Here is a 20771-nt window from a genome sequence, read left to right on the forward strand (position 1 = left end):
AAGCACAATTGAATGTCCTGTTATTTATACATTCATTGATCGTTTGGAAATGCAACTTAACCAAAGGTCCCTGTCATTAAAAGCCCTTTTTTTGTTTCAGCTAAATTCCTTCAGTCATCATTTCAACTAACTGATTCTCACTGAGAACCCGTGTGAATGGTTAATATTTCAGTGTCACAAGCACATGAATACACTTTGCCCTTGTACTGTAGAACACATGCCTCAGCTCTTCAAGTTAAAATCTGTTGTCCAGTTAAAACTTAACGTACAATAGAACAACAACACATTTTTCATGAAAGTGAAATACACTCTTCGCATTGAAATAGTTCTCCAGAAGTCTCTAAGAGTTCGATGGTCGTAATTAAAAACTCAAGTCATGTTTTCAGATGTAATAGAATTAGCTCATTTGGTCCAATTCTCTCATTTTGGCCCTTAAATGTCTTTTACGGATTTTGATCATCCACTTAATGCTGAGTTTGGCAAACTCTGCTGCTTTAAATAGAGCCATGAAGACGCCACACAATATGGCTATAGTGTTCCACGGGTTTGCTGTGACTATCTGTTCGAAGACAAAAAGCACACTTAATTAGACTCTCTGTATAGCATTATACAGAGACAATTAGTTTAATATTTAATTATTTGTTCACTTACATCTTTCACTTGCTGTATAAATGAATCTCGCCATTGAAACACAACAAAGAAAAGCTCGTTGGCTTGTTCCTGTGGCGGCCTCTTGTCCATGTACTTCACCACACTGGACTGAAATAAATATGGATGATTATCAAGTAAGTGGCTGTAACAAAATATTCAGTATTTTAGGTGGATCAAGTGTAATATATATATATAAAATGACATATCAAGCCCTTTTATGAAGTCTTGATTTTGTTTTAAGGTTTTAAAAGAATTGGTTTTCATGCTTTAATGTTCAAAAAACATTATTTTTCACATATTTGACATTGTTGCAGCACCTCAACACCCAATCTCAATCAGAAACGATTCCAACAATATAATTTCTCTGTGCAGATATCATTATAGCCATGGTGTGAACTCTGCTATTCTTTAATATTGAGAATTTTTTTTAGAACTATATATTTAGTGTTATCCATGTAGTTATTGTCCTTGGTGTGAACGGGCCTTTACGTCCTTTTGGAGTGACTTTGTGCTTTGTAACTTTGCAACTTTTTTCATGCTCAAACTGCAACATTACACACTGAAGAATGTTGACCAGGCAAAAAGCATAATAGGTCCTCTTTAAGAAATGGCTACTAAAAAGCCTAATTTGGTTGACCACTAATCTGAATAGTTATATAAAAAAACATGATCACTTTATTTTCTATGGTGGTTATAACCCTGATTGATATACTAGCATGCTGAAGTTGACAAATACTAAAAAATAGCATAACAAATCTATTACCTCCTGTCTAAATTCAACTGATTCATTTCCTCTGGCTGACGTCTTGACCAAAGACATTTTGACCCATGTCCGAAATCCCCCAGAGAAAGTCCACATGGAGTAGTTCCTTTCACAGTCCATCATAAAAGCTGCTTTATCCGAGCTGATGAGAAAAATACTTTTTTATATAAACAGTAAAACAAATCTGATTCATGCTGAACATTTCTATATAGATCTACCTTTTATGCATGTCACTGAATGTGGCAAAAAACATGTAACTGATAGCGCTGAAATCCTCCTCCGTTTCATTCCGACTGAACTGAAGGAATATAAGTTCTCGGTTCCTCACATTAGTCGGCCCTCTGATCACTAGTGCTGCCGCGATTAGTCGACTTAGTCGACGCAATCGACCATGCAAATTAGTCGACGGCAATTTTTTTAGTCGACGTGTCGTTTTACTATTGACCGCCTATTTATTTTTGGTCACCCGTCTCAAACGGCTGACTTTAATTCACCTCCACACAGCAGTCTGTGCGCCGTGCGCGGCCTGCTGGTTAATCTGCTATCCTCTTCCTTCACGTTCCCGCCCCGCCTTCACTGCTTTGATATGAAAAATTGCGGAGGCAGGTGACGGTGCTTTCAAAGTGGGCTCGTTTGCTGCGGTCCGAGCGCGATTGTTCCCGGCGCCCCCCGCAGCGTTGGTCTGTTTCACACTCAACTTAATTCTATCGAACACTGGTGCGTTTGCGTGAATATTATGCCATCGCAAACGTGCACGGCGCATGATAGAAAACAGAACGCGGGTCAGTATTGTGTTTTTCAAACGGACTCTTTTGAGGAGACAATGGATTTCCAAATGTGTTGCCCTGATTCCACGCGCAAAGCACGAATACACTGCAGGCTCACTCTCGCTCGTATCCAAGGTAAATCATCAACACTATCATCCCTTACATATGTTTTTTAACTAAATACATCATAATAAGCTAAAACGCATGCGCAGGTTACTTTACTTCCTGAACAAGTGCGCACCTGAGTCCGTGTTATTTTCACATTCACGCAAACCGCGGCACGGGCCCGCCATGCACGCAAGTGTAAACGCGAGCTGCATATCTGCCTGCCTGCTTTCAGCGCGACTCGTTATTAGGCAGAGCTATGCGTAGTGGGCTAGACTCTTTCAATTCCAATTTATTTGTGTAGCGCTGTTCACAATATCAGAAAATGCATGTATTGCATCTACTTTACAATTCAGAGTGATGTTATCAGTTATGCATTTCAGAAATGTACATAAAAAATTTACAGTAAGCTAATAAAAATTTATTTAACAGCATAGATGAACAAAGAGCTAATTTAATTAATACATACATGTTTGTTAATAGAGGATTAGATTAGGACTCTGACTAATATGGTATAGCATAATGGAAATGCAGATAGTTAATGCTTTGATCGTTAATACATAATGTTTTTGAACAGGTGACATTTTATGTTTTGGCCCTTCAGTTGAGTTCAAAATTAAATGGACACAATGAAATAACAAACACTTGATTTTTTTTTTTTTAATTAGTCGTTTAGATTAGTCGACTAATCGAACAATTAGTCGAAAGATTAGTCGTTAGAAAATTAGTCGTTAGTGGCAGCACTACTGATCACTATGGCTCGCTTCTGCGGCAGACATGTTGCATAAAAGATTATTAATAGTAGCATTTCTTCAAAAATAGTTGATGAGGAAGCTCTAAAACATACTTGCGTCTGGTTTAAATATGGCCCATAGTAAATGACCTCCTCGGTTATACAGTTACTTTTCTCTAGTCCGCCCGATGCAACAAGAGGTGGAATGTTGTCATGATAGTGATGCATGCAACTTAATAACTGCGCCTTCCCAGGATACAAAGCAATTCCTGTTCGCAAAGGAATGATGAAAGATTCTGTAAATAGACATAATGAGCGATACCATCAAATGACAGTGTATTATAGCTCACCTGGTGCAGTAAACTCCTCAACTTCTTTGTATGAAACAGACATCACTGGATGGTTGAGTTTCTCCATGAAGTCTGAAATAGTCTGGTAGGCCAAGAACACAGCCACTGTGGTGAGCAGCAGGTAAATGAGGACAAGGATGACTGTGAAAACATTCTTCAGGCAAGCTTTGTTGAAACCAATGGGCATAAGATTGCTGTCCACAGCATCCTCATCTGCAATATATAATGAAAGTTTATTTTAAAGCAACGTCTTTAATAAAAGACACAATACATACATATAGAACTGTCCCAGAATGTAAATGTTAAATTTGTCTAAATAAATAAATAATACAATGTATTGTCTGAGAAGAGAAATTTGTACAAATAAATAAAAATAACACAATTGCACCACCTAGACCATACCACATTATAACTATAGCATACATTTAAAAAATAAAAAATATATAGATTCAGTCCTATCTGTCAGATTACCTCGTCAGTGAAAACGGTTTACTTTGTGATTATAGCACTTGTATTTTTTCCTGCAATTTAATGTCTTTATTTCAGCAACTTAAATGTATCTTACAATCAAACATTGTTAAATCAACTCCCTAAGTTAATTTAACTTATAAATAAACAAATTATAAATATTTATATATTAAATATGTAAATAAATAAATGCAAAACACATACATACATAGGCCTACCTACAAGTCAAGTTAACTTTATTTATATTGTGCTTTATACAATACAGATTGTTTCAAAACAACAGGAAATGTTTTCAATGATGCAAACAGTTCATTTTGGCTGTCATTGTTCAGCTGAAGTCAGTTCACTCTTGATTCAGGTCCGATGTGAAGATCATTAATTATTAAATTAGTTCATTTAATCTATAGAGCAGTTCTGCAGAAAACCTTGATGTTTTCTATACATAAAATTGCACCGACACAATATAACTATAGGATTAATGGTAACACTTTACAATAAGGTTAATTAGTTAGCATTAGTTAATAACTAACATGAACTTACCACGAGCAATACATTCGTTACTGTATTTGTTAAACTTTGTTAACATTACTTAATAAAAAATACAGCTGTTCATTGTTAGTTCACAGTGCATCAACTAATGTTAACACATACAACATTTGATTTGAATAATGTATTATTGTAAATGCAAAATGTAAATGTAAAATGTAAATGTTGAAATTAATATAAACTAAGATTAATAAATGCTGTAGAAGTATTGTTCATTGTTAGTTCATGTTAACTAAGGAAGTTAACTAATGAACCTTATTGTAAAGTGTTACCGGATTAATACCGAACATCTAAATCTACATACGTGAACAGAAAAACAATGACTTATCAGTGCGATATTTTAGGAACAAGTTCTGACCTGGGAAAGGATCACAGCTAGCTTTATCATGCTCCACTTCAGAAACATCATTGTTCTCGTAAGACTCAAGAGGCCCAGCAACACAGTCCTCACCATTGAACTACAAGTGACATAAAAAAAATACAGACATATACAGTTATTTGTTTGCTTTTATTTGTATACATTTAAAGTACATTTGACAGTATTTTGCCCCTCGTATCTCTCTAAAGTCCAGCGGCAATAAACAGCAAGCGGTCAGCTGATATCACATGACTGCAGCTTCTGCTTTACCATAAACTCCCTCACTGAAAAGAAGAAACTGCTTTCATACGGATCGCGATTACAACTCTATGAATGAGTCCTGCTGGATCCAACCGCATTTCACACACTTAGTTTCATTACCTCCTGATAAGATCGAGATGTGTCTCTCCTCAGCATTGTGCTTCACCTCCGGTGAATAATTGCGGCATTTAAACTTTGCCATCAACTTGCAGGACCAGAATCCAGACCTTCTCATCTCTTACGGATAGTCTCGAGGAGCTCGCGTGAGGCCCAGCCAACGTGCCAAGCGTGACATCACAGCTGTTAGTTGGGGAGGGCTTTGGATAGCCTATAGCTACTATCTTTGATATTTTTCTGAAAAGTTAATGGACAAGTCTTCCATAACACATAACACATAACACGATTTAGGTTCTGTTTCGTATTTTCTATCACACATGGTTTCCATAAATTGGGCTGACTCTGTAAGCCAGCACTTTCTTGTGTAAAGAAATAAAGTTATTTTCTCAACAGTAGGCCTACTGGGGAGTTTTTTAAAAGGCAGAATAACATGTAGTGGTGTTTCGTGAACTATCTTTAAAGCGAATGAATCGGTGTAATTCACATTTAAGAGACGTTACTGATCTATTTTCGTTGAAGGGCGTGACGCTGACTGACTGATAATGGCAAGCCGGCTTAACATTTAATCCTTAAAACCTATGCTACTATCTATTTTCATGTTACTAGTACTTCTTTTTTTAGATACTAGGCTAGTTTGTATTCCATTAAGTTGGCTACTAGTGCTTATTCTTTAGTGCCTATTCTTTAGATACTAGCTACCTTTTTAAAAGATAGGCTATTATTAATTAGATACTAGTTCTTATTTTTTTAGAGACTGGTATTCATTCACAGATAGTACATATTACACACTATAGCCGTTTTAGCTTAAATTGTACCCAGCGTTACTAGTCATAATTGCATTTTACTAGTAAGAATTCAATTAGAAAGCTCTACAATTCAATTCTTAGTAGCAATTACAATTTGAGAGCTCTTGCCATAGACTAGTACTTATTAATTAGATTCTAGTGCCTAATAAATTGGTACTAGTAGGCTACTTATTTATTAGTTAATAGTCATTATTATTAGATACTAGTACTTATTCATTAAATACTACCTATTAAATAGATACTAGTTCTTATTCATTAGATACTACTTATTTCAATAGTGACTATTCTTTTGTTACTAACACATTTTAAAATTTTGCCATTGACTAGGGATCTGTCATTCAGATATCAACTATTCAGTTCTGACTAGTAGCCTGTATTCTAATTGTGACTAGTACATATTTATTTGATACTAGCTGTTATTCATTAGGTACTAGTAGTTATTTTTTTAGATACTAGTGCCTATTTCTAGATACTAGTACTTATTCAATATATACTAGTACTTATTCATTAGATACTTATTCATACTAGTACTTATTAATTAGCTACTAGTACTTATTCATAGATAATAGTACCTATTCATTAGATACTAGTATTTATTCCAAATTTTATTTTTTTAATTTAATTTTTAGTTGAACTCTACAGTGATCTTTCTGAATAGTCATAACATAAGACGAGTAAAAAAACAGTTGTGACTAGTAAGATAAGAAATGTTACTAGTTACAATTAAAAAATATAGTAGTGTCTAATAAATAAGTATTAGTACCTAACGAATAACTACTAGTATCTTAAATAGGTACTAGTATCGAATGAAAAGTAATTGTATACAATAAATAAACTAGCATCTAATGCTATATTACATATGCCTATATATTAAGGTAAGGATATCTTAATATTTTATCTAAAATGTTACTAACTAAAAAATAAGCACTAGTTCTATTTTTTCTTAGGTATAATTAAGTATAGACACTATTGAAATAAGTAGCCTACTATATCTAATAAATAAGAACTATCTAATGAACAAGTACTAGTATCTTTAAAAAGTTACAAGTACCTAAAGAATAAGCACTAGTATCTAACGAATAGGCACTAGTACCTAAAAAATAAGCACTAGTAGCTAATGAATAAGTACTAGTACTAAATGAAATAGATAGTATCTAAAAATAAGTACTATTAGCATGAAATAGATACTAGTAGGTTTTAAGATTTAAATGTTAAAACGCCTTGCCATAGTTTGTTATGTCTTGAAAGACTGACTATGGCAGGCGCCAATAGCATTCAAGGTGGGCTGTGACGAAACATTTCATTGGTTGGGTTTACTGAAGGACTATGTCCCCATCACTGAACTTCAGATCTAAGGTGACTAACCCTAGTGTTATTAAATGCTCCTAGCCCTACTGGAGGACAGGGGACATTTACACTGTTCAGTTTACACTGTTCAGTCATCATGTGAGTCAGTCTCGTTCACAAGGAGGGAAAGGATTAATAAGAGTTATAAATGTGTAAAAATAAATGATGACCATAAAAATTTAAGTTATGGAAGATCGTTAATAAAACGCTTAATTTATTTGGAAGCTTATGAGGGTTGGACACTATTCTCTTAGTAGATTTGTTGTCACGCAAATTTCAGTATATAGTTTGTTTTTATTTATATAGCACATTTAAAAACAGGAAACATGGCTGACCAAAGTGCTGAACAAAACACAAGATAAAGAGGCAAGGGCAAATCACACATTCATGACAGAAGCTCACAATGCATTAAAAGCTAAAGAAAAAAAGTAGTATGTAAAAAGTATATATAATTTGGTATATAAATTAGAGACTAGCACTGAATTCGGAACCGCATACTAGTATACTGCTTATACTACGTTGTTGTTTACCATATCTTTCTATTGCAGAAATAGTAAGAGTAGAATGCGGTTCCGAATGCATAGGGCTGTGTTGGGCTGTGTACCAATTCAAAGGCTGCATCCTTCGAAGGTCTCGATGGTTGAACTGAGCACTGTTAAATGGGACGGTCTAGCCTACGGAGGATTGTTCTTGTCGCCGAGAAACTGTTACAGCTGCTGTTGAAGAGCGTTGTTCTGGACATTTTTTAAAGTTATATTAAAGTGTCTCAAAACAAAACAGGGTTCACAAACTGTCTAAATATGTACACCATGGTCCATTTCTGTATATAATAAAGAGTAAAAAGTGTATAAGTATAATCGCATCTTAGTAAGATATGTCAACATTTGAACCGCTTTAAAGTTTTTTTTTCTTTTCATACGTATCATTAGATATTTGAGTCAGTTGAAACCCAATAATTGCATTTAAAAGTGTAATTCGGCAATTTCTCTCAAAATCGTTGTCACTTGCACGCAATGAATTCTGGGGTAGGCAAGGCCGCGAAGAATATATCTGTTGTATCCCTCATTTCACGAGTAACGTAGGACGCATTTGGAGGCCGCATTTGAAGGAACCTTCGAATTGGGATAGCCTTGGTCGTGCCGCAGTGATGTAATCGGCTTTTGAATCTACCCTTCAAAGGATGCAACCTCTGAATTGGGATGTAACCATAATAACCATAAGTCAATTTTTTAATGCCCTTTCCTCGCTAATTTCCCTTCGTCTCATTCACTTAGATATATGGAGCTGATTTATTATTTATATTTTTTTCTCTTATTTATTTTCTCTTTTTTCTCTTGTTGTTTTACACAACATTCCATTGGGCTGTGCATGCATGGGCTGTTTGAGAAAATATTAAAAAAATCACACAAATGAAAATTGTAACAACACAGTTGCATTGTGGTCTATGGATCTGTCTTGAGTGTACATATTGGCTGCATCCGAAATTGCATACTTTCTTGAGTAGGTACTTTTTTTGAATAGGTAATTATTTCATGGCCTCTAAAAAAAGAACTTTAATATCCCCCATGTTGTCTTCTCTGTATCAAAACTCAAAAATCCTTCAAAAATAAGTTTTCTCTCTATCAAACTTTTATTTGTAATAGCATTAGTAAAAAGATAAAAACCCAAGGATATCATATATGCTACAGTAATATTGACAGTAGAAAAATGTCAATTGCGCAGATTTGTAAAGATTTATTAAAATGTAACATAACATAGGCTACAAAGGATTTGTGCTTCGTGATTTTTATACATATGGGCTTTATAAAATAAGATACAATATTGTTATAAATGTAGAGAATCATTAAATTCTGGCATTTTTATTTATAATAACATGATATTTTGAGAATTTATTGAGGAACTTGGCTTGTTTAAAGAGGAGTTCCATAGGTGCGTGTCATTTCCGGTCCATCTCACGTGACGTGAATGGAGAAACAGAAACTCGCGGCAAGTGGAAGTTTTGAAAGTTCCCAAAGCAGAAGTTGTTGTTTTAAGAAGTTTCATGAAGTGCAAAATCATACAAATCCACTATATCCGGACCCCAAAACAGCGATACGTTAAAATATTAAACCATTTTGTCCAAAAGCACCAATTAGATACTGTTCCGAAACAAATGGAGCATTTCCACCTCTGATTGTGAAAGCTGACCTGAGATCAGTATCAGAAAAACTGAATGGAAAAACAGACACTCCCGTGACAACAAGGAAACTGTAGCCGCAGACTCGGTTCTTATAAACCTCAACACGGACAGTCCATAATGTTTTATGCCCGTAGTGTTGTATTATACGCGTTACTATGTATTTGTTCCACAAATGATGATAGCAAAATTAAAAGCGCATCGAAACCGGTGCGTCTGTTCACCGAGGAGGAGTTGCAAAGATACGATGGGAGCGAGGTATGTTCTGTCACAAAAACACTGTGCTTTTTTTAAACACGATTTCGAAACTATGATCTTTTGATTAGTTATTAAATGCAAATTGTATTTACTGACGAGTTTAAAACGTGCCCGCCCCCTTTACAGGATGGACAACCAATTTACATGGCCATTAAAGGAGTAGTGTTTGACGTCACAACTGGAAAAGGTCAGATGTTGTATACAACTTCACCTTTTTCAATCTTTTGTGTGCTGGTGGAAGTTTCAAACTAATAGACACTCATTAGAGGAAGTAGATCAATCAGTTTAGATATTTGCTTTGTTCCCTATTTTGATTTTGTCTGAGTAGGCTACAGGTTTGGCAATGCTTGTGAAGGTCAAATGTCTTCACTTATCTGGTGAAATATTATGTCAACTGACCAGTGAGGGCATCCTTACTGATTAAAAAGGCTTATAAATCGTCCAAAACATGTTTATAATTTAAATATTGTGCTTTGCACATATTTCTGTTAGGGTTGTGTTTAGGGGTAGGACTTGGGTTAAGAAAATATCCTTAACATGATTTAAAATCAGTAGAAGTCTATACAATGTCTTCACTCACTAATACAGTATAGCGAAACAAACATGTGTGTGTTAGAATTAAGCAGTGTATACTGAAACCACAGGCCTATTTACATTTTACTGGATCAAGTTTCCAACAGTCCTGGGAAAATACAGGAATTCCCAGGGCTGGAAAAACAATAAAGCTATGCAAAGGCCCCGATATATTCACGGTGAAGTTCTTTTTCGTTCTTCGCTTAGGGGTAAAAAGGTGTTCGAAATACGTGAGCGGCGAGATACTATCGAACATCCAACACCGCCCACACTACTGAGAGCGAAGTTTAGATGAATATGTAAATATGTGCTGTGTGCTTTTCTCTCAAAAAACTAAATAAACACACATCAAAATTGAGAAAACAGCAAACATTTTAATAAGGCATAAGAAAAGCATCTGATCAGAGCCACGTGGATATGTTTGCACAAGCTCTGCAATTCGGCACTCAAGTAAAGCCTTGTCACGTTTATTTATATATCTTTTTATAACATAGATTGCTTAAAATCAAGCAGCTTTACCGTATTAAATATGAAAAACAGTGCCAGTGTCTTGTTTTATCAGAAGTACAACTTCACTTTCTGCTATAAAGCAGCTCTCTAGTGTGTTCATGTTTTCACTCGTGGACGTCTGACCTTGACCGACTGAACAGGAGAAATTAAACTTAAAAAAAAAAAAAATGTTGCAAACTTTTCGAACTCCCTAAACGAACTTCGTTTTGGTCTGATTTTGTTTGAAATTATGTCACATCAGTTCGTTCTTCAATTTCACTCGAAGTACATCAGGGTCTTTAGCATAGTTCCAGGATTCATGAGAATTTCTATAGTGAATTTAAAGTCAGCATGAAATCAAAATTGACCATTCTTAGTTTTTAATGGGATATTGCAATATTTATTATAAAAAGATGTATTCGTGCACATAATTTTTTTTAAATTCATGTGACCTTGTAATCTTTAATCAAAATAACTGTTTTTCTTTGATGATATGTTTACTGGCACGAGGGCGGGGCAAACCGGGCGGTCAATCACATGAGATCACAGCAATAGCAAACCACAACAATCCAATAATCCAATCAATTCTCAGTGGACAAAATCAAGCCCCGCCCTACATTTTTTCCTGTTTGAGAAGCCGTTTCACTCAGATATACGTCATAATAAAAAAGTCATGGGAATTCCTTGGTTAGAAAGTGTTGAAACCCTGTTTTGTCTCTTTAATTTCCAGAATTTTACGGAAAGGGAGCATCTTATAATGCCCTAGTGGGCAAAGACTCAACCAGAGCCGTGGCCAAAATGTCCCTCGACCCTGCAGATCTCACACATGACACTGTAAGTTGTGGATTTTTATAAAGATCACAACTTTGCCACAGAAAAAAAAAATAGTTACAGCTTCTTCATATAAAACTGTTGTTAGATTGAATATTGGAATCCACCAGACTCTTTTGCCACAAACTTAATTGCCTCTTTTGGTTTCTATTTGTTAGACGGGCCTCACCGAGAATCAACTTCAATCCCTCGAACAGATATTTAAAGGCACATACAAAGCAAAGTACCCTATCGTTGGATACACCAGCAGGCGCGTTCTCAATGAGGACGGCAGCCCCAATATAGACTTCAAACCTGAAGACCAACTTAATTTCAACATTAAAGATGAATTTTGATGCTGAGACAGCCTTTAAAGACAATTGTCTTATAATAAAGATATCTAACAATCCAATCAAAAGTGTATATAATAGTTGTTTGTGACCTCTGACAGTAGTGGGCATGTGTAAATTTGAGGTTGTCTGGTGGTCTTTCAGCCTACAACCTAGAAAACATTATGATGCATTATATCCCACGTGGGTTTTTCCCTGGTGGGCTGCTTTGAAGGTCATTCGAATGAGGCCACCTACAGGTGTGATTTAAAAAAAAATAGGTTCAACGTTTGGCCTTTTTAAATGTATCAAATGATGCTATAGATGATGATTTTAACTGTTTGCGCTGTTTAAAAAGTATTGATTATTGTAAACCTGCAATATATCACTTGGTTTCTTTCACTGTACACGAGGGGAAAGTTTGGTGATTCACACTTCATGTAGAAATTGAAATTGCTTTTGTGGTGAGGGGTTTCGTTTTACAAATTAAGAAGTTAAGCGTTAATGTTATCATTCCACAACACCATTTTTACTCAAACACCATCTCAGTCATAATTATAGTGTTTGTGTCTAATCTATATAAAATGCCCTTGATGACCAGAAATGTTTCACATTAATCTGAGAGAGAGAGTTGTTGGTTACTTAGGCTTGTTGTCCTGTCATATTTGTGTCATCTGGGATATTTTAAGTCTGAATGGAATGTAATAAACAAGTTGTTTAGAAACACACAGACAGTTGTTATCTGGTCTCAAAAGAGTGTGATGTGAGTCAGGCTATTGGAACATGGCTGTTCAACATTTAGAAGAGACCAGGACTGGTTATCACAAGAGCTAAAACTCAGTAAGGATCTGAAAAAAAGGTTGTACAAAAAAAATTGTTTGACATGTCTATACTACCATTTAAATGTTTGAAGTCAATAAGATTTTTTAGTGTTTTTGAAAGAAGTGTCTTATACTCACCAAGGCTCCATTTATTTGCTCAAAAATACAGTAAAAACAGCAAATATTATTAATATTTAAAGCAGCCATTACTCCAGTCTTCAGTGTCACATGATCCTTCACAAATAATTTTAATAAACTGATTTGCAAGAAACATTTCTGATTATCATCAATGTCCTGCTGATATGTTTGTGTTAACCAGGCAAGATTCTTTTTCAACAAATTTAAAAGAACATTTATTTAAAATCCTTATGTAACATCTTATGAAATCTTATGTAACATAAATGTCTTCACTGTCTGCCACCTTTGATTGATTGAATGTAACCTTGCTTGATCCCAAACTATTATATTATATTATATTATATTATATTATATTATATTATATTATATTATATTATATTATATTATATTATATTATATTATATTATATTATATTATATTATATTATATTATAGTAAACCGAAGTTGTATGATTCATATTTTTCTACTGTTTGATTTTCACTGAAAAAAAAAAATTTAATGGCACATTCCCTGCTATTGGGGCATATTTTACCCAGGTAAAAATTTTAAATAACCAAGACTGTAAGGTAAGTGCCTTAAAATCAAACTGAAATCTGCTGCCCAGTTCTCCCCAGTGAAGAAAGAAATAACTGTTCAAACTTGAGATTTTCAGAAGACTCTAGTAGTTTTAAACTCCCCCTGCATGTTTAACTTTCCAAAACATCAAAAGGCTCCATATGAGAAGGCAATGACCTGATTTCCATGGAGACTGTAAGCAGTAGGAGGTATGCAGAAAGGCATTTGGTCAAATGCAGCTCTTTTATTTTCATGTTGAATTTATCCAATATACATCTTACTTTAAAACATGGGGGCTGACCGGTTTCATGAACGACAGTGAGTCAGTTAGCAAAACACTGTCAGATTCAGAGTCTCAAAATGATGTTTTTTGATTCTTTAAAAAAGTCCCAGGGTATCATTAGCATTTACAGCACAATAATGAATCATTGTAAAAGTGCCTTTACTGTAAACACTAGCCAGGCTTAATTAGTATCCTATTTACCAGAAAACCTTCAGAAACTGAAATTGATTTTAAGAAATAATACAAAAATTACTAAATTCCAAGCAACTGCCATGCATTTTTATCTTTATAAGATATAGTGTTATAGACAGATATAGTATGCATTGATAGTAGATATGTTACATAATAATGATTAATGTCTTAAGATATTAAACTCCAATTGGACATCCCTATGTTTGTAGTATACTTTCATGCTCACACGAGTGACGTATGTCACACTTTCCACCCTCGGTCACAACAACTTGCCATTTGTAGCTAAAGAGGTGTTGATGGTGGGAGCCCGTGATGCTGCTTCCTGTCTCCATTGCACATCAGAATTTCCCCTTTGCCCGCCCACTTGTATTTTGTGTGGTGCAGTGGGCTGTTTCACTTCAGTCTGTTTGAGTCTCTTGGTAGAGTTTGTTCTGCTCCGGAGTCAATGTAGCTTGTTGCTTTCTCCAGACACCCACAACATTTGACCTCTGCTTGAATTTTTTATAGTGGTGAGTAACATTTATTTTAAAAAATACAGTTTTTATTGTAATGTGTTATTACCCTGGTTTTGGAGCTGTTGGCTAATTAAATTAAACATAATTACCCATACATTCTACTGTAATTAATATTTCCACTTGATATTTTGCTAATCATTTTTTTATGTGTAGAAGACTAAAACTGAGTCTATTTAATATTTATTTATTTATTTATTAAATGCATTATTTGGATCATGGACTTTGGTTGTTGATTTGCAAAGTTTGATTCTATGATACGCTCTGTATTAAGTTTCTGTAATATATGAAACTGCAAGGTCTATAATCATTAATCAAACCCTTTTCACTGATCAGGTAATCTGACGAGGACTGATCTATTGGTCATCACAACCCAGCAAACCTATGAAGGTGCTGAGTGGTCACGGCGTGGTAAGTTATCACCTTTACACATAGTTTCACACACCCATTATCCCTTAATGTCATCATTGAAACTGATTAGTATTTGAATTGACCTGCTTCCACAAATCTCAATGAAAGGATAAACACATCTTTTGTTCTTTCTGTTTCAGTCTAAATCGTTGACTCAAAACAGCATGGACCTATTCATCTTTCCAGCCACAGCTGTAAGTATATTGATCCCAAGATCTTACGCATACAGCACTTCCTATCACCTTCTGATTGATAGATTAGTGCAATTATGAGCATGCCTAAAATGGGATATTACAAAGTCCTGACCTGTTACATCTCAATATATTTGTCCAATACATATTACAAAGCTTGCTTATTTAAGCTCTTGTTGCACCAACCTAAAATCCCCCAATTACCATTTTTAGTACTGCCTTTTAATAGATATGCCTCTGTAGTTCATTGCTTCATCTGATGGATTGCTTTCCCTTTCTATTAGGTTCCAATGAATACAGGAATCTCCCTTGATCAGCAGACTAATGAAAATATGCCCAGGATCTCCCACACTGGTAAGCTTACTGTCTCACTTCTGTTATTTTAAATGTCATTGTCATTGCATTGACTTTTTGATGTCAAAAAGAAAAAACAACAACAACCTTTCAAAACCAGGGTTAATGTAGTTTACTGTAAATTAGAATATCAGACTACTGTATGCTAGTGGAATAGTGGATTTTTACAGTTTCTTTATTGATATTCAAAAGGAAACTTAAACATCAATCAAAGGCGTTGGAGGAGCATGTTTCGACGCGTACAGAAAAGGAACATGGAATTCCATGATGCAAGTGTACATCCCGAAAACAAACTGTTTGGGCGAGCCTTGTCGGAAATCTGTCAAAAAGATGGGTGTCCTCCCAAACCAATTATGGTGAGAATTGTCTGAATGATCAATAGAACTTCACTGCAAAACCTTAAACAAATGTAGTATTTTATGTATGTGGTTTTAGTCTTTCAAATGTTTTAATTTACCTCAATTTGCTTCGCAGGATATCCTTACATTGCTACTGAAAAAGGGTCTGTACACCGAGGGGGTGTTCAGGAAGGCAGGGAACGCCAGACTGCTGAGAGAGTTCAAGGCGCAGCTCAACAATGGGATAGAAGTGGATCTGAAAGAGCAGTCAGTCTTTTTGCTTGCTGATCTTATCAAGGTATGGAAACGACCTTGAGCAACATGATTTGATTTGAGTTATTGGCAGTAATGTAGTCTAAAAGATGGATATTTGGTCATTAATTCCCTGGGTTTTGTTTATTCCAAATTGCAGGATTTTCTTCGACAACTGCCTGGCAGATTGCTAATGGTGGAAAAGGCCAAATCCTGGATGACTGCAATGGAAAAGGAAGATGAAGTTCAGAAGTGTGCTGAAATCAAAATGTAAGTTATCTAATGACACACTTGTGTTGAATTAAAAGTGTTTAGTGTAAATGAACTGTATTTGTGACCAGGTTTTCTTTATTTTGTCTTTAGGGTGATCAACACGCTTCCTGAGCCAAATATTCAGCTCTTGAAACACTTGATTGTTCTGCTTTACCTTATAAGTGAGAATGCAGAATCAAACAAGATGGTTCCCCTCAATCTAGCTACATGTGTTTCCCCCAACTTGCTCCAAACAGACAACGACATGAAAAAGATGGAAGAGGTGAGTTTATAGTGATTTCTGAAAGTCTTAACCTTACTAAGTTCTCACACAATGTGGCCAGGAGCCAGAAAATAGCAGACTGACTAATACTGAAACTCACCACAGGAAGAAGTGATCAACCTAGTTTCATATCCAAACTTATTTTTACCTAATTTCATGGAATTTCATTATTCATGTGATGACTTTTTTTGCTGTTGAAGTGGCCTTTGTTAAATCCTCATGTCACTCTTTGTATTTGCAGGTGACAAATCTGACAGAGTTTCTCATTAAAAACTGCGATCAAATATTTGGTGAGGATGCGCTGATGCTCTTTGGAGACTCTGATGAAGAGGAACTCAGCGATAACCAAGGTAGCTTCCTTAACATTTTGCCTTTTTGAATGCCTATGCAGTAGATTTTATATCAATGGGCATGTCTCAGATGTTTTCTGAATATTATTTAGGAGAGTTTGATCTTGAATGATATCTTGGGAAATATGAGAACAGTGTGAAACATTGCTAAGATATCTTCTGAAACCCTCGAAGAAAGTATGCAGGAGGCTTTAGCTAAAGAGATCTCATTTTTAATTGTTCTTATCTATGGGTTCGTAAAGTGTTCTTTGCCATTTTGCCAGTAATCATGCAATCAATAGTTGTTCATCCTTTGACCAATGAGAATTTAAGAGAGGTGGTCTAGTTGTATCTTCAGAAATCAAATTGGCCGTCCAATTCCAACTTGAATTTCATCTCCACACCCTCAAAACATCTTACCAATTATTTGTCTCCAGTGTGTGGGCAACCTTTACACAGTTAGAAAAGCCAATGTTGACAAAATACTTGTTATGATCTAATAATACTTAATGTTTGGTTAATTAATAAGTGTCTATCCTTGATTTCTCCTTCAGACTCTTATTCTTCACACCATCATGACTCTGCGTATGACAGTAATGACCCTGATGCAGACGGCTACAAGGGAAGTTTTTCTGACATGGACTCTATCAAATCCGCCGTTGAAGAGAATGCTCTGGAACATTCCAGCACAGAGGAACCTTGGACTACAAAATTGTTGACTCGCAGACGCTCTGAACCAGCAACCGTCTTGAGCAAGAAAGTTCGGCACCATGTCTTATCTAGGAGCCAGACAGAAATGGACTTTCATGACAAACAATTAACAAAACAGATCTCCGATGACTGTATTGTGTTAAGAGCTGGTAACAGATTGGGGGAAAGCTGTTGTTTGGCTCCTAAAACTGGGGCCAGCACAACATCTAAAGGCTCCTCGTATTGTTCTTCAAGTTCCCTTGAGAGTTGTTTCTCCAGTGCTTCAGAGAGCTCAATCCATAATAGCTCTCCTATCATGCCTTCATACAATCAGAGAAAGACCCTTCTACGCAAACATTCGCATCCCACCCGCCAGTCGGCACCTGCACCGAATCGTTCAGAGACCCCAAAAAGACGCTCGCAATCAATGAAGAGCGCACACATAAGAAGCAGGACTGTCTTCGGGCGAAGTGGGTCCACCAAACGGGCCATTGAGAGAGCTCTACGCCATAGCCAGGCCCTACCTGAGGTGCTGAATCCTCAACCGGAGCCGAGACTCTTGTCTAGCGAGGAAGTTTTCCATCAGGTGGACAGCAGGATACCAAGCGATCCTCCGAGTTATCACCAAGCGGTTGAGCACAATTCCCATGTAGCTCTCTCGAGCCGCAAATCGCTGACTGTTCAGGACGCCAGATGTCTGTCGAAGAAAACAAGCAGCTGCTCCAGATCCTCAAGTGAAGAAACATTGGATTCGCCTTCTGTGAATGAACATTTTGATATCCACAATAGAGACAATGAAGAGACATGTTGTGATAGTATGAGTGGATCCTCCTCAGAGTTGAGACAGAGGACCACATCTGATTCTGTGTATGAAACATCACTACCAGAGTGGTGCAATGCAGAACACCTCAGAGAGACATATGTCTGACGAACTGTTCAGTTCATATTTTAATATTGTTGCTACTTTTTGGTGGTGTCATGATATCTTTTGCTTATGACCTCATAATGAGGCACAATTCAGAAGTACAATAAAGTACAATTCACGCATAGATTTGCACTGAACTTGTTGGATTTTATTCTTCATTTTATTCTGGTCTTTTGTGACAATGTTTTTATACCCACAGTATTTTGATTTTCTAGCTCCCCAAAATTGTAAAAAAAAAAAGTTACTGAAAGGCACTTTGTGGAATTTTCACTACACAGGTTCATAAGTTTTTGTGCAATGTTTGCAGAACTAATGTAAATGCTTAAAAGCAATGCAAACCATTGGTATGTATTCTCATGAAATAAAGACATGAAAATAAAACTAGTCATGTTTCCATTTATGAAAAATGAATTAAAATAATTCAATAGTTTTTGTTTCAAACAATGAATCAAAGCTTGGTCTGTAAATCATTATTAATTAAAGCTTTTTTTCTTTTAATTTCTTGAAATAAAATAAACAGTAACTAAAATAAAATTTAAAAAAACTAAAACTTATTTTATTTCAGCTAATTGCCAAGGCAACATTTCTTATTTTCATTTAGTTTAAGTTAAAGTACTTAATAATAATAATAATTCATTACATTTATATAGCGCTTTTCTCAGCACTCAAAGCGCTTGGGGGAATGTTCTCGACCACCAAATGATAACTTAAATAACTCAAACTAAATGAAAGTACAACTAAAAACATAATACAAACTACATAGACATATGTTTAAAAAAAAAAAGAATAAAAATCACAAAACACAGAACAAAAGTACTAAACTACAATGGCCCCCCAAAAATATTTGGACCTTAAAATGTATAAATGTCATTGCATTAGATCAGCAAACTCAGGCTATATGACCCATCTAGAGGTATAATCTTGATAGGCATTAAAAATAATGAATTTAAATGAAATATGATGAAACAATCTTTTAGTTAAAGCAGTCCTTTTAGCCCTCTAGCAGTTCTGCTCCTCTGCATGCACTGTGCGTTAATGTGGTTTGAGATGCCGGTTTGTAACTCACCAATGGGTTATGACCCACATTTAAAACCAATAAATTAGATAACAAAATGTCAAACCAAGTGGAAAACAAATAATCCTACATTCTTTTAAAAAATGGTTCCAAAAGGGGGTTTTCACAGGGGTTTCGCATCCCTGGCCCTTGAGATCCACTTTCCTGCAGAGTTTATCTCCAACCTTGATCAAACTCAAAATTTCTAGTACTCTTAAAGACCTTGGGTGCGTCTCAATCAGCTCGCCAGCTTCCCTTGGTCGTGAATCAGTATATCGTGTACATGAATTCAGGCACTGGTAAGGACAGTAAAGAAGGACCCTGCTCACTACACACTGAGACACCGATGTCAAGTCAAGTCAAGTCACCTTCATTTATATAGCTCTTTTAACAATATGGACTATTGAGATAGTTTTGGCTTTACAGCAGCTCTAGAATAAAGTTATTGTCCAGCTAAAGTTAGTTTTGATTGATTCACTTCCGTCGCAACGATCATTATTAGGGGCCACTAACACGACACCGTTCAAACAGAAAACCTTTAATGCGATCCGGCCGCACATTTGCATAAAACAGTGCCTGGTGGCTCTGAGAATTTGTTATCGCTTCTGCGTAGCCACGTGAATCGGGATTATCCCGACAACGTTTTATCAGTACAGAGGTAAAGGGAAGGAGGCCTTCACAGGGGAGAGACTAGTTGACACTTCAGGACTGCGTTGTCGTCGTGTCCAGGCGCAGGTCCTTCATCCGATCCGGATACGGCCTGGATCCGGCGGACTGCGTTAAACCTCGGGATAAACAGAGAGACTAATATCTGCGTGGATGCCATCCTTCTTATGATGTACAAAGTACATTAGGATTTATGGGAAGTCTCTCTTTGATGTCTCTATTTCCGGTGACATGACAACATCTTCATTTTACAACATCACTACTGGTGTTTATGAACAACAGCAGAACTGATATTTTTCTGACATTATATATTTTTTTTATCTTATTTAAAGTACATTACTAGACCCTTGTTCTGTTTTAGGAAGGTTTCCTACTTTTTAGGGAGTGAACGTTTCAGTGCAGTGGAAGGATTTTGCGATTGAGACAGCCCTTAAAATGGCCAACTCCGTGATCAGTGCCCTGACTACTGAACTAGGGAGCTGATTGAGACGTACCCATTGATTAGGTTGTTCATGTGTGTTTGATTAGTGTTGGAGCTGAACTCTGTTGGAAAGTGGATCTCGAGGGCCAGAGTTGAGAACACCTGCCTTAGAAGAACCTTTTTTGATCCCCAAAAGA

At 36.0% G+C, this 20771-nt stretch overlaps 3 protein-coding genes across 3 annotated transcripts; 2 read left to right on the forward strand and 1 right to left on the reverse strand.

Annotated features, from left to right (window-relative positions):
- Window positions 1-12: 12 nt before the first annotated feature.
- pacc1 (proton activated chloride channel 1) lies at window positions 13-5295 on the reverse strand. Its single transcript, XM_077238478.1, has 9 exons — window positions 5123-5295; window positions 4742-4841; window positions 3370-3582; window positions 3134-3288; window positions 3031-3052; window positions 1633-1753; window positions 1415-1556; window positions 652-759; window positions 13-559 (listed from the first exon to the last, which is right to left on the reverse strand). The coding sequence occupies exons 1-9, from the start codon at window positions 5156-5158 to the stop codon at window positions 398-400; spliced, it is 1059 nt and encodes a 352-aa protein (XP_077094593.1). The 5' UTR covers window positions 5159-5295; the 3' UTR covers window positions 13-397.
- Window positions 5296-9257: 3962 nt separating this feature from the next.
- nenf (neudesin neurotrophic factor) lies at window positions 9258-12999 on the forward strand. Its single transcript, XM_077238481.1, has 4 exons — window positions 9258-9706; window positions 9833-9893; window positions 11499-11602; window positions 11758-12999. Exons 1-4 carry the CDS (start codon window positions 9569-9571, stop codon window positions 11932-11934), a joined length of 480 nt encoding a protein of 159 aa, XP_077094596.1. The 5' UTR covers window positions 9258-9568; the 3' UTR covers window positions 11935-12999.
- A 1283-nt stretch (window positions 13000-14282) lies between these two features.
- On the forward strand, window positions 14283-18814 carry tagapa (T cell activation RhoGTPase activating protein a). The gene is made up of 10 exons (XM_077238482.1): window positions 14283-14405; window positions 14745-14819; window positions 14960-15013; window positions 15295-15364; window positions 15557-15720; window positions 15839-16000; window positions 16115-16224; window positions 16318-16489; window positions 16731-16839; window positions 17373-18814. The coding sequence occupies exons 2-10, from the start codon at window positions 14793-14795 to the stop codon at window positions 18434-18436; spliced, it is 1932 nt and encodes a 643-aa protein (XP_077094597.1). The 5' UTR covers window positions 14283-14405; window positions 14745-14792; the 3' UTR covers window positions 18437-18814.
- The last annotated feature ends 1957 nt before the right edge of the window (window positions 18815-20771 follow it).

This window comes from Siphateles boraxobius, unplaced genomic scaffold (assembly GCF_051911475.1).
Source record: "Siphateles boraxobius isolate OS27281-9 unplaced genomic scaffold, OSU_SipBor_1 22, whole genome shotgun sequence".
Lineage (NCBI taxonomy): Eukaryota > Metazoa > Chordata > Actinopteri > Cypriniformes > Leuciscidae > Siphateles > Siphateles boraxobius.

Bases quoted from the DNA above. Each gene is read 5' to 3' on its own strand.
- tagapa (XM_077238482.1), top strand. From the start codon at position 14,793: ATGAAGGTGCTGAGTGGTCACGGCGTG. The intron at 14,820-14,959 runs GTAAGTTATCAC...TTTCTGTTTCAG, and splicing joins TGCTGAGTGGTCACGGCGTG to TCTAAATCGTTGACTCAAAA. The intron at 16,840-17,372 runs GTAGCTTCCTTA...TTTCTCCTTCAG, and splicing joins GGAACTCAGCGATAACCAAG to ACTCTTATTCTTCACACCAT.
- pacc1 (XM_077238478.1), bottom strand. From the start codon at position 5,158: ATGCTGAGGAGAGACACATCTCGATCTTATCAGGAG. The intron at 3,053-3,133 runs GTATGTTTTAGA...TGTCTGCCGCAG, and splicing joins CATATTTAAACCAGACGCAA to AAGCGAGCCATAGTGATCAG. The intron at 560-651 runs GTAAGTGAACAA...GTCTTCGAACAG, and splicing joins TTATACAGCAAGTGAAAGAT to ATAGTCACAGCAAACCCGTG.
- nenf (XM_077238481.1), top strand. From the start codon at position 9,569: ATGTTTTATGCCCGTAGTGTTGTATTATACGCGTTACTATGTATTTGT. The intron at 9,707-9,832 runs GTATGTTCTGTC...CCCCCTTTACAG, and splicing joins AAAGATACGATGGGAGCGAG to GATGGACAACCAATTTACAT. The intron at 9,894-11,498 runs GTCAGATGTTGT...TTTAATTTCCAG, and splicing joins TGACGTCACAACTGGAAAAG to AATTTTACGGAAAGGGAGCA.